Consider the following 12,567-nt stretch of genomic DNA (forward strand, 5'->3'; position numbering starts at 1 on the left):
CTCTGGAGGAGACTCTTTGTACACTATTCTTTGTTTCGATAGCGGGGGGTCTTGTAGAGGTAGTAGTCTAGGATCTAGTGGATTAGGGATGGAGATAGGAACACCCACTTCTTTCACTAGTCCATCATTGTCAAGGGACATAAGAATCAGGTCCAAGCTCTGCATAATTTTAGTGGATAGTGGATCAACGGTGAGGACACTATCAGCTAGGAGCTTCTCCAATTCTTCAAGATAGGGTGGACTACCAGGTTGGGGATCTCTAAGTCCTTCTCTAGCACACCTCCTGCCACTAGGGTCTTCATAGTGGAGAATGATGAGTTGATTGGGGAGGTGTCTAGTGAGGAGAGTCGGAGGCATTTTGATCTATGGAGGAAGATGAAGCATCAAGATTAGATGGTTTTCCGCCACTCCCTTTAAGGAGATACCAGAGCATCATTCATCATGAGGTTGTTGAGGCTGTACAATAGTTCTTCGTGACAAGAAGGATGCCGATGGCTTAGAAGCAAACTTTTATCACCATGATGTCAAAGAGATAAGATGCCTTTGAGCTGAGCCACTATAGGCCAATCAGCCTATGCACGACCTTATATATAGCCAATGCTAGAGTTATGGTTGGTAGCATGAAGCTTCTTCTATCCTATCTCATCAATCTATAGCAAAGTTCCTTTATGGCGAGTCGCATTTTTTTTTTTACAACGTCTTGATTGCCCAAAAGTTTATACACGATCTTTGTCATGCTCCCACCTAACATAGCTTGATGGCAATTAAGCTCGATACAAATAGAATATATGATTGTATGAGCTGGACTTCCTCCACTCTATCTCAGAGAGCTTTGGTTTCCATAGCTGATGGATTAGTTGGATTGTGAGATGTGTATGTACCCCTTCCTTAGCCATCCTGATCAATGGTAGTCCAATGGCCTTCCAACTCTACCATTGGGCTTCACCAAAGTTACCCTCTCTCCCTTTTCATTATGTTGATGCTCTTTCTCGCGTTCTTTATGCTACATCTTGGAGCCAAAACTTTAATGCCTATATGTCTGCTCCAAGGGCCCTACCAATATCCCACTTGCTCTTGACAGATGACTGTCTCTTGCTAAGTCGAGTGATGGTACTGCATGCCATGGTCTTCACAAAGATTTTGATAGATTACTATGCAGTCTTAGGACAGAAGGTTAACCTTTTGATGTCGGTCTTTTTTTCAATGCGAAGACCAATCCTCGGCTGAGGCATGCGATCAGGGAGTGCTTGGAGATTGTGAAGCAGGAGGGAGTGTGGCATTACTTGGGTCAAAGACTATAGAGATATCAGAGTGTATCGAGATGGAGCAAAGCATTCAAGAGCAAATGGGCGATTGGTAGGTCAAGGCACTTTCCATGATGGGTAGAGTGATGCTAGTCTGGTCACTCTTGTGCCCTATATTGATTTATCTCCTATTCCACACCATTCTATTGAGGACCTCTCTGATGATGCTGGAGCAGCTTTTTCAAGGATTCTTGTGGGGCTTGCATAAAGATAGAGGAGAGGGACTTCACCTTGCTGCCTAGCATATTCTTTGCTAACCGACTGATGAGGGTGGACTAGGCATCCAGTCCTTGTTGGCCAAGATGAGAGGCCTTGATTTCTAGGCATGTACAGAGTGCTTCTTCTATTACCAAGGAGTCTCTAAAGCCTAACGATGAGAGCCAAGTATGGATCTTGGACACTAGAGCTGACATTCGTACCCCCAAGAGTAACTCCTTTATGTGGGATGGAAGATATATGCTCACATGCTAGAGATCTTTCCCTATACTAGGTGGCTTATTGGCGATGGACTGATGATGGATGTTTCATCCGATGTTTGGTTATTCACCATCTTGCTCGATTCATGATCAACCTTAGTTAGTGTGGAGGAGGTGGAGGTTGATCTGGTGTGTGACTTGTTCTATCCTGGAAAGGGAGATGGAATACTGTATTAGTGAGCCATTAGTTTGATGATTAGCTGGTGGATTGGATTTCGATCCTACAGATTCCTCTCCAAGAGTGTCAAGATGTGAGGATTTGGAGATCCACCTATGGTACCAGGGCTTCTTTTAGGACCTCTACGAGCTCTACAAGGGGGAGCCATCAAGGAGATTGGAGGCCACTTGGATCTAGAGACTTCAGGTGCACCCTAGACTTAGCCTCTTCCTTTGGAAGGTGGTGTGGGGCTGTTTGCCCACTAGAGGGGGGTTGAGAGAGGTGGGAATGGTCATCCCTTTGATGTGCCTACACTGTGAGAGTGACATTGAGGTAGTCGCACATGTGTTGCTCTAGTGTCTAAGGGCGGAGCAGGTTTAGAGTCTCACTGGTATTTCTCTGGCATTCGTCAGGTGGAGGTACTAGTCCAACGATATATGCAGTGATGCCTTCCGACCTTGAGGCATCAAAGTGGCTTATATAGCTAATTATCAGATCTATCTAGCTAGGAATAGGCAAATATTTTAGTGTAGGAGGCAACCTGCACTACAAGAATTTAGATTTTTAGCGATGAAAAATTTAGTCACAAACTTTCTACTTTCGTTAGTAAAAATTTTTAATGACAACTAATATTTCATCACTAGGTGGTCACTAAAGGTCTCATAGCTAAAAATTTTAGTGATCAAAATATAAAATTATTAAAAAAATACTATATTTAATGATGAAATATAAATGATCACTAAAAGTAAATATTAGTGACAACCATATTTGTAGTAAAGGATTAAAAAATGATTATTAAAGATATAAAAAATGACAACTTGATAAAAAATTAATGATAAAAAATAAGTTTTAATGAGGATTTAATATCATTGCTAAAATCTTTTTTGCGTGACAAACTTTTATTGATCATAATAAGGTGATACAATTAATGATAGAATAAAAATAATTATTTTTTTATAAATAATCCATTAAAATAAAATATTTTTATTGTAAATTAGGATGTGCCATCTCTATTCATTATGACTAGATTCAGAGATCTTATGAATCTAAGAAACATATATTTTTATATATAAGCCTATATTCATTATGACTACCAAGATACATATATTTTTATATATAAGCCTATATTTATTATGACTAGATTTAAACAGAGATCTTATGAATCCAAGATACATATATTTTTATATATAAAAATATATAAAGGATCGAACTTAAGACCTATTATATATTTGCCTACTACCTAACCATTATGACAATATCAAGTTCTAATGTAATGTTATAGTTTATTATACTTATTTAAAATTTTTTATATTATAAAATATTTTTATTTCACATATATTATGACACATTTTATTTTTTACTAATTAATTTTTTAAAATAATTTAATTATCTTCTTTTCCTAAATCTCTTTAAAAGTAGATAATTTATGATTTCTTTTATTTATTCTATAACTAATAAATGATAGTATTTAATATAGAATACTTTTTAATCCTTTATACTATATATTTTATTAATTAAGTTAGATTGGTTATTTAAATCCTTAGTCAAATTGGTCTTTATGAGAGTTTTTAGTAATTATGTCTTAAATTATTACCTGATTTTCGTACGTTGCTTCTAATATTGAGAGTGCATGTTGTAGTAAAAATTACTTTTTTCTAATTATTAAACTATCTTAACTCATATAACTTATTCATTAAATAAATCGGATCAAATCAACTTAAAAATAAATATTTGATTCATCAAAAAAATTCTAACTAAATATAAAATATGTAATCAACTTTATTAAATTAAATTTCGATAGGGCGTATAATTTCAGTAGTTTAATATATTTAAAAAAATTATCAAATTTTCAATCAAAATTGTGTGGTATTAGATACATTTTATCATTCTCTAATCTTACTCTAACTCTCGTGATGATTGGCTTTATTTTAATATTATACTAAGTATATAATTAAGATCAACATCTTCTTTTAATGATCAATATTTGTATTATTCAAATATTATTATAACTAATATTTTTGTTGATGATATCAGTATTTCATCCTAATATGTAAGATTTTAGTAATAATATAATGATTGGTACTAAAGACATAGATTTTTAATGATCACTTCATAGTTTCATCATTAACATTATATACCTATGGTGACTATTTTAAAATATCATTATAAAAGATATATGCTTTAGTAATGAATCATAAAATCATCATTATTACATTAACCAACATTCATTTTAATAACAATTAATTTTGTCAATTCGTCATTAATAGATATATGCATATAGTAATCATTTTAAAATATTCTCACTAAAAACATAAGTTTTAGTGATGAATTATAAATTATCATTAGTGATTTAACCAACATCGATGTTGGCACCAAAATTATGACAATATAATATATTATCACTAAAAAAATAGACTTTTAATGACTATTCTATATATTTTATTATTAAAAATATATATCTATAGTGATCATTTTAAAATATTATCACTAAAGAAATAAGTTTTAGTGATGAATTATAAAATTATCACTAATGAGTTGGTTAAAATTAATTTTGATACTAAAATTATTTTTTACTATAAAAAATTTTGTTTAATGATGAATTGTTTATGATAATTTTAAAAAAAAATCATAAAAGATATATTTTTTGTGATGGAATCTCATTTCATCAGTAATGATATTAACCAAAATGATTTGTTATAACCATTTTTTATTGCCGTTACTAAATATGAGGCTTTGGTAACTGGACTTATATTTTACCACTAAAAGTTCATCAATAAAAATCTAAATTCTTGTAGTGAGCTACAAGGTTCATCTTAGAAAGAACCGTGGTTTAGGCTATTGAGATCATAGCCATTCCTCTAATGGATTAATGTTGATAGCTTAAGAACTTGGGACTCCCTCTGTCCTTAAAGGGAGCTACATGGTCTTCATCACCTAAGAGTCTCGATCTTCGAGTTTTCTTAAGGCCAACTTTGATGGTGGTAGCAGTAGTGCCAGCTATACGATCTGCAATCCGAATGTAGGCCTTGTGGTTGCAGGAGAGGTAGCCACCTCTTTGACACTTCGATCTCTGAGGCCAAGCAAAGCACGGCTTGGGTGGGCATCATTCATGCATGGCGGGTCCTATAATTAATGGGGGTGATTTTGCCACCGTGATAGGATAGATTTAGGGTTGGGCAGAGATGACTCATAAGTATCTTAGGTAGAGGGTCACCTTTTATATCTTTATATGATATCCTATTAGTTATTATGACTTTCTGTACGTATCTTGAAGTGAAAGGATATTTTCGTCAGAAAAATTTAAAAAAGACTAAGCTGCATTAAATGCTTGTCCAATTATTAATTATATTATGTGGCCCAATCAGATGAAGCAGTGCGCTTTTTCTCCACTAGGGGTGGTGGACAAAATTTTTTTCTAATTTAGATCACAGGTTTTGCAACTCAGGATACAGCTTTGGCACAACTAAAATGAGGCGCACATCTAGACTTTCAAGCTTTACTAGATTATGGGCTTTTATTAGGCTCCATTTGACTAAGCGAGGGCCAGGCTCAGAGGCTTCCTACCAATTTCGCTTACGGATTTTAGGCCTAAAACCCAAGCCCGGTCCTACTCTAATCTTTGGGCCACTCAGGTTGGTTCTCATCCATGCAAGAGAATGTGAAGTTAGCAGGCTGGTCCTCGTCTATTCTTCTAATCTTATTTGTGGTACATTTTCACCTTAATGACAACCTAAGAAATCCTGACGCTGTATGAGCTAGGCTTGGAAAGTATAGGACAAACAATTCAAACTTTTTGAGGAATAAGTCCCCAGCACTGATTAAGGACTGCAATTGAACCCAGCTTGATCAAGCTTCAGTGTGATCAAACTTGTTTTGAAGCTAAATTTGAGCTTAAACTCCAGGATCAAGCTTGATTTTTTTACCATTATTTCAAGCTGAATTCAAGCTTAAGTTCAAATCAAGCTTTAGAAAGGCATATTAGATCAGCTCGATAATGCTAATTGAGCTAAAATCAACTTAAGCCTACATAAAGCTTAGTTCAACTACGAATAAAGCTGAATCTTGATTTCAAGCTTCGTTTAAGTTTTAAGGTTCGGTTAGGAGCTAAATTAATATTCAATTGATCTAAAGAATAAAAAGTGTACAAATTAAATATATTCAATCTTTTTTGATCCGAGCCTAATCAAGATGGGTCAATTTTTGACTTGACTTAAAATTAATTTGGAGCCTATTTTGCGAGTTCAAACTTGATTTGTTTAGCTTCAAACCAAGCTTGATTCAAGATCTTCTCAACTAGAGCCCAAGCCAAACGTCAATATGCTTAGTTCAGTTGACACCCCTAGTATAAATCCACCAACAAATTATTCAATTTAAATACATTTGACAAAGTTGACAATTGCCAAAATTCTCATACACCAGACCTTTCTTGATTATTTGTGATATAGTATTTGCTGAGCATCTTGTACGATAGATTTTTTGCTGACGGAAAGTTATATGACTATTGCCATAAATTATTTTTGCAGACGTATTGTTACATATCCTCATCTAAATTAACCTTTTATCTAATTGATAGGACCAATAAATTAGAAATAGCTATTAGAAAAGTATTTCGCCATGAGCCTCTCGCTTTTTTTTTTTGGATGATAAGGAAAGTAATAACCATCTAGCGGTTTATTCAGGGCTCGAAAAAGGAGATATAATAAATGATGAAGATGCTACGACGCCTAAGAACTTTAAAAAACGTACGGAAACAGAGTAAGTATTACGATCTTTCATCAACTGAAGGAAGACAACTATCTTGACTTGTGAGTGGAACAGGGCAAAGAGGTCCAGGAGGTCGAGAACTGGCCTGCACCAACTAAATGCAGAAAGTAGCATCATTTGATGGCATAGATGGCCCAGAATCCGGCAGTACAGATGGTTGAGTATTTAGCAGTTTAGAAGCAAGTCAATCCAACTAATTCAGTAGTCATAACCTATGCTCCATTGAATTCTCAAAAAGTACAATAAAAGCTAATATATATAATTTAGAAAACCTTTTCTCAAAGAAATCATAGACTTTGAAGTCTCTAACTTTCTCCTTGATTTCCCTACATATTAAAGTAAAATATAAATCTGTTGAAGGTTCAAAGATTTCTTAGAACTTTAGAACCACATCTCTAAATCTTTGTCTGACACAGGAAATAAGTGGATGCCTACAGCACCATGGTTAATATACCTATTATACAGTCAAATCTTTCAAAGTCTATTCTAACAAGTGACTACTGATAGTATTTCATGAGAACGATTTGTCAGAGAATGCTTCGCTGATTTTGAGGGGGAAGATAGAACTGGCATGGGTGGAATTTGCAGACCTATAATTCTTCCTTCTAACATATCTAGAACCTTACTCATTGAGGGTCGATCAGTTGGCTTGGTTTGGATGCACCATAAACCAACTAGAATCATCCTTCTGACAATCTCTTCTTCCACTTCGGTCATGGCCTTGAAAAATTTCGAATTTTCATCCATGTTGAGATGCATATAAATCCAATGTGGGAAGTAGATCTCGCTGGTGTTGACTACTTGAACTTCAAGATTTCTTCTTCCCCCAACCATTTCGAGGACTAGCATCCCATAACTATAAACATCGGATTTGCTAGAGACCCCTCCAAATTTCTTCGAGAAGACCTTAGGGGCAATGTACCCTACAGTCCCTCGAGCTCCCACCATTGATATGATGCTCTTTGTCGAGCGGCACAATTTAGCTAGCCCAAAGTCAATATTTTTGGATGCATATCATCGTCAAGTAGTATGTTATGTGGCTTAATGTCAAAATATAGAATTCCAATGTTGCAGCCATGGTGAAGGTACTCTAAGCCCCGTGCAATCCCAATTGCAATTTTCAATAGTTTCTCACAATTCAGATTTGGTGTTGCTTGTCTCTCGGTATAAACAAACTTTTCAAGTGATCCATTGGCCATGAACTCATGCATGAGAACTCTTGTGGATCCTTCCAAACAAAAGCCTAGTAAGCTCACAATGTTAATGTGGTAAGTGCATCCAATGCTGATAACCTCGCTGAAGAATTTCTTGCCATTGCTTTTAGAACTATTCAAGACCTTCACTGCCACTGGAGAACCATTATTAAGCTTCACTTTATACACGCCACCATAACCACCTTGACCTATTTTGTGACCGAAGCAAGAGGTCATCTTCTCCACATCAGAGTAGCTATATCTCGTTGGAGCCAAATGCCCAAACATCTCGATGAAGGACTCTAGCTTTGGATCTTTTCTTAACCCATGCTTCCCACATAAGATAGAAATGTTTAATTTTCTATGGCAACAGAAATAAAGTAAGAGGAGACATACGAATAGGAAGATTCCTGTACTCAAAATTCCACCTGCAGAGTAATGGAGTTAGTGTTTGTGATGTATTAACAAATTGAACTTTAAAGTACCTAAGATGATTGAATGTACTTATAATGTATTAGTGAAAGTCAAAATTCTACCTGTGAATTTAAGATCTAATGTGAGCGATGATAGTAAAGATCAGAGTACCCATGGTACTTATAACATGATTGTGGGATATGTTCAAAAATAAATTAGGTCCTAGTCACACCTTTCACCAATTGGTCAATAGAAACATGTAAGTATTGTTCGATTAGAAAAGAAATCACGAAAACTAAGATTCTATTGCATTATCTCTACATATTAGTGAAATCAAGGATTATGATATTTTATTTGAGTATGCCCATCCATCGGGCTTCCAAGAAAATGAAATAAGACAAAGGATGCTACTTCAAGTTTATTACCTATAATGATGTTTTTTGCTGGAATCTTGCTCGCGTGACCTGTAACGTCAAGAAACATCAAAATTTAGCATGCAACCTACCAGAATTTCAATTATAAAGCATAATAGTCCTATAGAAACTTATTAATTATATTTAATTTTAAGTGTGCCGTTTCTGGCACGACTTTTGTACAATGAAATAGTATACCAGAGATGCGCATTGGTTTAACCCAGCCTACAATTTACTTTAACCCAAATTCTGAATGGAGAGGGACAGGTTATCCATAGGTTGAGTTGAGCTAGGGCATCAAAAATATGCTGACTTGGAGCTGGAATGATCTTGTGCCACTACTACTATTTTGCTAGCATGACAGTTTGTGTGGATATAAGCCAGTGCTGATCTTTTTGCTATAAATGGGTCTTTTTGCATGGTCGGCTGGTTCTAGTTGGGCTAGACCTTGTTGTATGGACTAATTATGATCCGTACCATCTTCCTTCTTTATCCTTCTAAAAATTTTCCCCCTGCCTTTATTGTTATATTTCATTTATCAATGATATGTAAGGTACCTTGCCATTGTCTTGCTTCTAAAAAACATAAAGGAAAAGATAGAAACTATTTTAGCAATCAAATAGCTGGAACCAATCTTGGGTTATTCAGAAGCTAAGATTGGCATGCCAAGCATTGCAAATTGGTCGGGTCAGGTAAGATATGAGCTGGGTCCAATGCAGGTCAAGTTGGTTTTGTGTCAGCGTGAACACAAACCATTTATTAAATGGAAATGTAAAACTCTCTACCAAAGAGGAAAATGGAGAAAATGGAACGCATCGCCTTCATTAAAGAGATTACCCGACTATAATAATTAATAACATACTCCATTTAATAGATAGATTGGATTAGGTTTAATGAGTTGATTGGGTTTTAAGAAGGTTAAATGAGGATCATATCTCAAACACCTGACAGTCTTAGCAGTGAAAATTCCAGAAGTTTAGGAATTATTCTACATATTTGTGAAAATCAAATATGTAAAGCAAATACGAGTTAGTAAGTTAGCCATATTGCACCCAGCCTGAAAGTTTAGGCCTATCGGTCCAATAAGAAAACAGATTATGATATTAGTGAAAATCAAGGATTATGATATTTAATTTGAGTGTGCAATGGATGCTTAAAGTTTATTACCTTCAATGACTTTTTTTGCTGGAATTTATGTCTCATTCCCTACATCAGGATCCCATGCAACATTCTGCTTGAAAGGATCATTCCCTGTAACATCAAAATTTAGCATGGAAACTACCAGAATTTTAATTATAAAGCATAGAAGTCCTATAGAAACTTATCAGCTACACTTAATCTTATCTATGCCAGTCCTGACATTATTGTCGTACATGGTATATTAGCGATGCATATTGGTCAGTCCTAGCCCATACCTTACCGGAACCCAAATTTTAGATGGCGGGGGGACAGGTATCTGTGGTTCGAGTAGAGCTTGGGCTTCAGAAATATCACTGTGTAGGAGCTGAAGTGAGCTTGATGCCATTGCTACTACCTTGTTAGTATGACAGCCTCACCCAAATCAGCACACCTATGGTATGCTCTGCTTGTGGCTGATATTATTGTACACGCGACGACAACCATTACGTATTATAGGCATTCTTAGCTTTTGTGTAGAGCATTGCTTTATGTATTATGTAAGGAAAGAAAATTTTAGTAAAATTAAAATACCAAACATATAAATATTGGAGTACTTATGAGATAATTTATTTTTTCTACTTTTCACACACGTCAGCAAAGTAGAGTCCAATTCGTGGCTTGCAAAGCAATTTTTGATCTAAGATTTCAAACTTTATATTTTGAATCTGGATTACAGTTGAGCCAGTGTTGATTAGTATTTAAGCTTGGATATAAGCTGGGGCTGATTTTTGCTATAAATAGGTCATTTTGCATGGTTAGCTGGTTCTAGTTAGGCTAGGCCTTGTTGTTTGGACTGCTTATGGTCCCTGACTAGCATTCTATTTCTTCTCTCGCTCCTTTTTTTAACTCTTCCACCCCTCTTGTATGCTTTTCTTGTCGCATTTCACTTATCAATGATATATGAGATGGCTCACCATTGTTTTGCTTAGACAAAAAAAAAAAAAAAAAGCATTGAAATTACTTGAACTACTATTGGGTTATACAAAAGCTAAGATCGTGTGCCTAGGCATGCAAATGGATCAAATCATGTCAGATATGGATCGAGTATGATACAGGATAGGTTGGCTATATCCTCTTTATTGAATAGGTTAAAAATCTAAATATAACCTCTTTTCGTTGTTGAATAGGTAACCTGACCAAACAAACATAATCTTTTATAAACAAGTTGGATCCGGTTAAGCTTAATTTGATTTTGAGCCAATTAAATGAGTATATATATCATATCTCAAACACATGACAGAATCGACCTAACCCAAATAAAGTGAGGAACACATGTTGGTGGCAGCAAGCATGCGGTTTGGAGATAATAAGATGGTGGAGATTGCGGTATAGGGGCGTTTTGCCATATTGTAATCCTTCTTGGAGGGGGAGACATTAGTGGAAATCTGCAGGAACTTGTTAACAACAGAAACGAATGGTAATTAAGCACTAACTACCTCTTTGAACTCGGCAAATGTGAATATAAGTAAAGCCGTCTGGGGAATGACAGAAGACCATGTCGTGCAGGAACGAATAGTTCCTACAAAGTCCACCAGATTGGATGCATGCGTCACACCCCATTCTCTCCTGCGGCGTCCATGTCACCTCAAATCCCAGCTGCAGGGCTGCCCTAAGTTCAACACCTTCCATGGTACTGCTGATCGGTGGGTCCATAATCATCTGAGTCACAATAGCATAGGTAACTGATGCGCATTCTGATCGGAAGAACCCGTGCTAGATGGCAGTGTAATAATATTGGGTAGCAGTACTGTTGTTGCGGCATCGGAGCTGATGGACACCATGCATCAAAGCCCAGCACCCAAGATGAGCAATTGTAGAGCAGTAAAACCAGTAGATTGTGCTCGGTGTAGCTGAACAAAGGCTCAACATCAGGAAAGTAAGTAATCCTTAAGGTAGAACACCATAAATACTGGTCGGTCGTAGGGCAAGAAATAATCAGCAATGGCCATCCCAAGAGTCTGTTTCTCGCGATCCATGAAACTGATCTGATATTCAAGCAACCTCATCTTCATACGAACGTGATTTTGTGAACAGTGATTTGAGGAAAACAAGATCTATTGACGGGGTCGAAGGACATGAAAGGATAAAGGCTTGTCTTATACTGCCCTCCACAATATATTACGGAATCATAGCAATAGCAAGGGAGATCCGCATTGAATATTGAGTTGCTGAGGAAGAAAGCGGCTGAGAGGTAGAGACTGTGGGCGAGCAAGAAGAGGAGGAGAAAATTCGAGAGCATTCTTGATACACCAATTGCGAGCCCAAATATTGATCGAAGCTGCGAACTATATATGCATGCACCAACATGAAGTTCACATAGATTTCTAATACCTGACGAACCGCACAGCAGTTTTCGGCAGAGACTTTGGGAAAGGAGACGGGTCCGCGGAATTTGTATGATGTTTTTTTTTTTTTTTTTTTGTTACATTATGATGTCTTTGATATTCAATCGTCTACTGGCAAGTCAATGCCCAAGTCCACTGGGACTGCCATTATTTCCGTGTTGTGGGCCCCGACGGTGATATCAACGGAATATCCAAAGCGAATAATGGAAAACAATGACAGCCACATGGTACCATTTCGAGCAAGGGGAACCGGTCCCAATGTGAACGGGCCCATCAAAAAAATAAAAAAATTTAAAATTTAAAAAAATATTGACCAACTTTT

General features: G+C 36.2%; 1 protein-coding gene and 1 pseudogene across 1 annotated transcript; both read right to left on the reverse strand.

Annotated features, from left to right (window-relative positions):
* Positions 1-7,684: 7,684 nt before the first annotated feature.
* Positions 7,685-8,182, reverse strand: LOC105059977 (rust resistance kinase Lr10-like). Its single transcript, XM_073245162.1, has one exon. It carries the CDS (start codon positions 8,180-8,182, stop codon positions 7,685-7,687), a length of 498 nt encoding a protein of 165 aa, XP_073101263.1.
* A 17-nt stretch (positions 8,183-8,199) lies between these two features.
* Positions 8,200-12,273, reverse strand: LOC114912678 (uncharacterized; annotated as a pseudogene).
* Positions 12,274-12,567: the final 294 nt, after the last annotated feature.

This window comes from Elaeis guineensis, chromosome 10 (assembly GCF_000442705.2).
Source record: "Elaeis guineensis isolate ETL-2024a chromosome 10, EG11, whole genome shotgun sequence".
NCBI classification, from domain to species: domain Eukaryota; kingdom Viridiplantae; phylum Streptophyta; class Magnoliopsida; order Arecales; family Arecaceae; genus Elaeis; species Elaeis guineensis.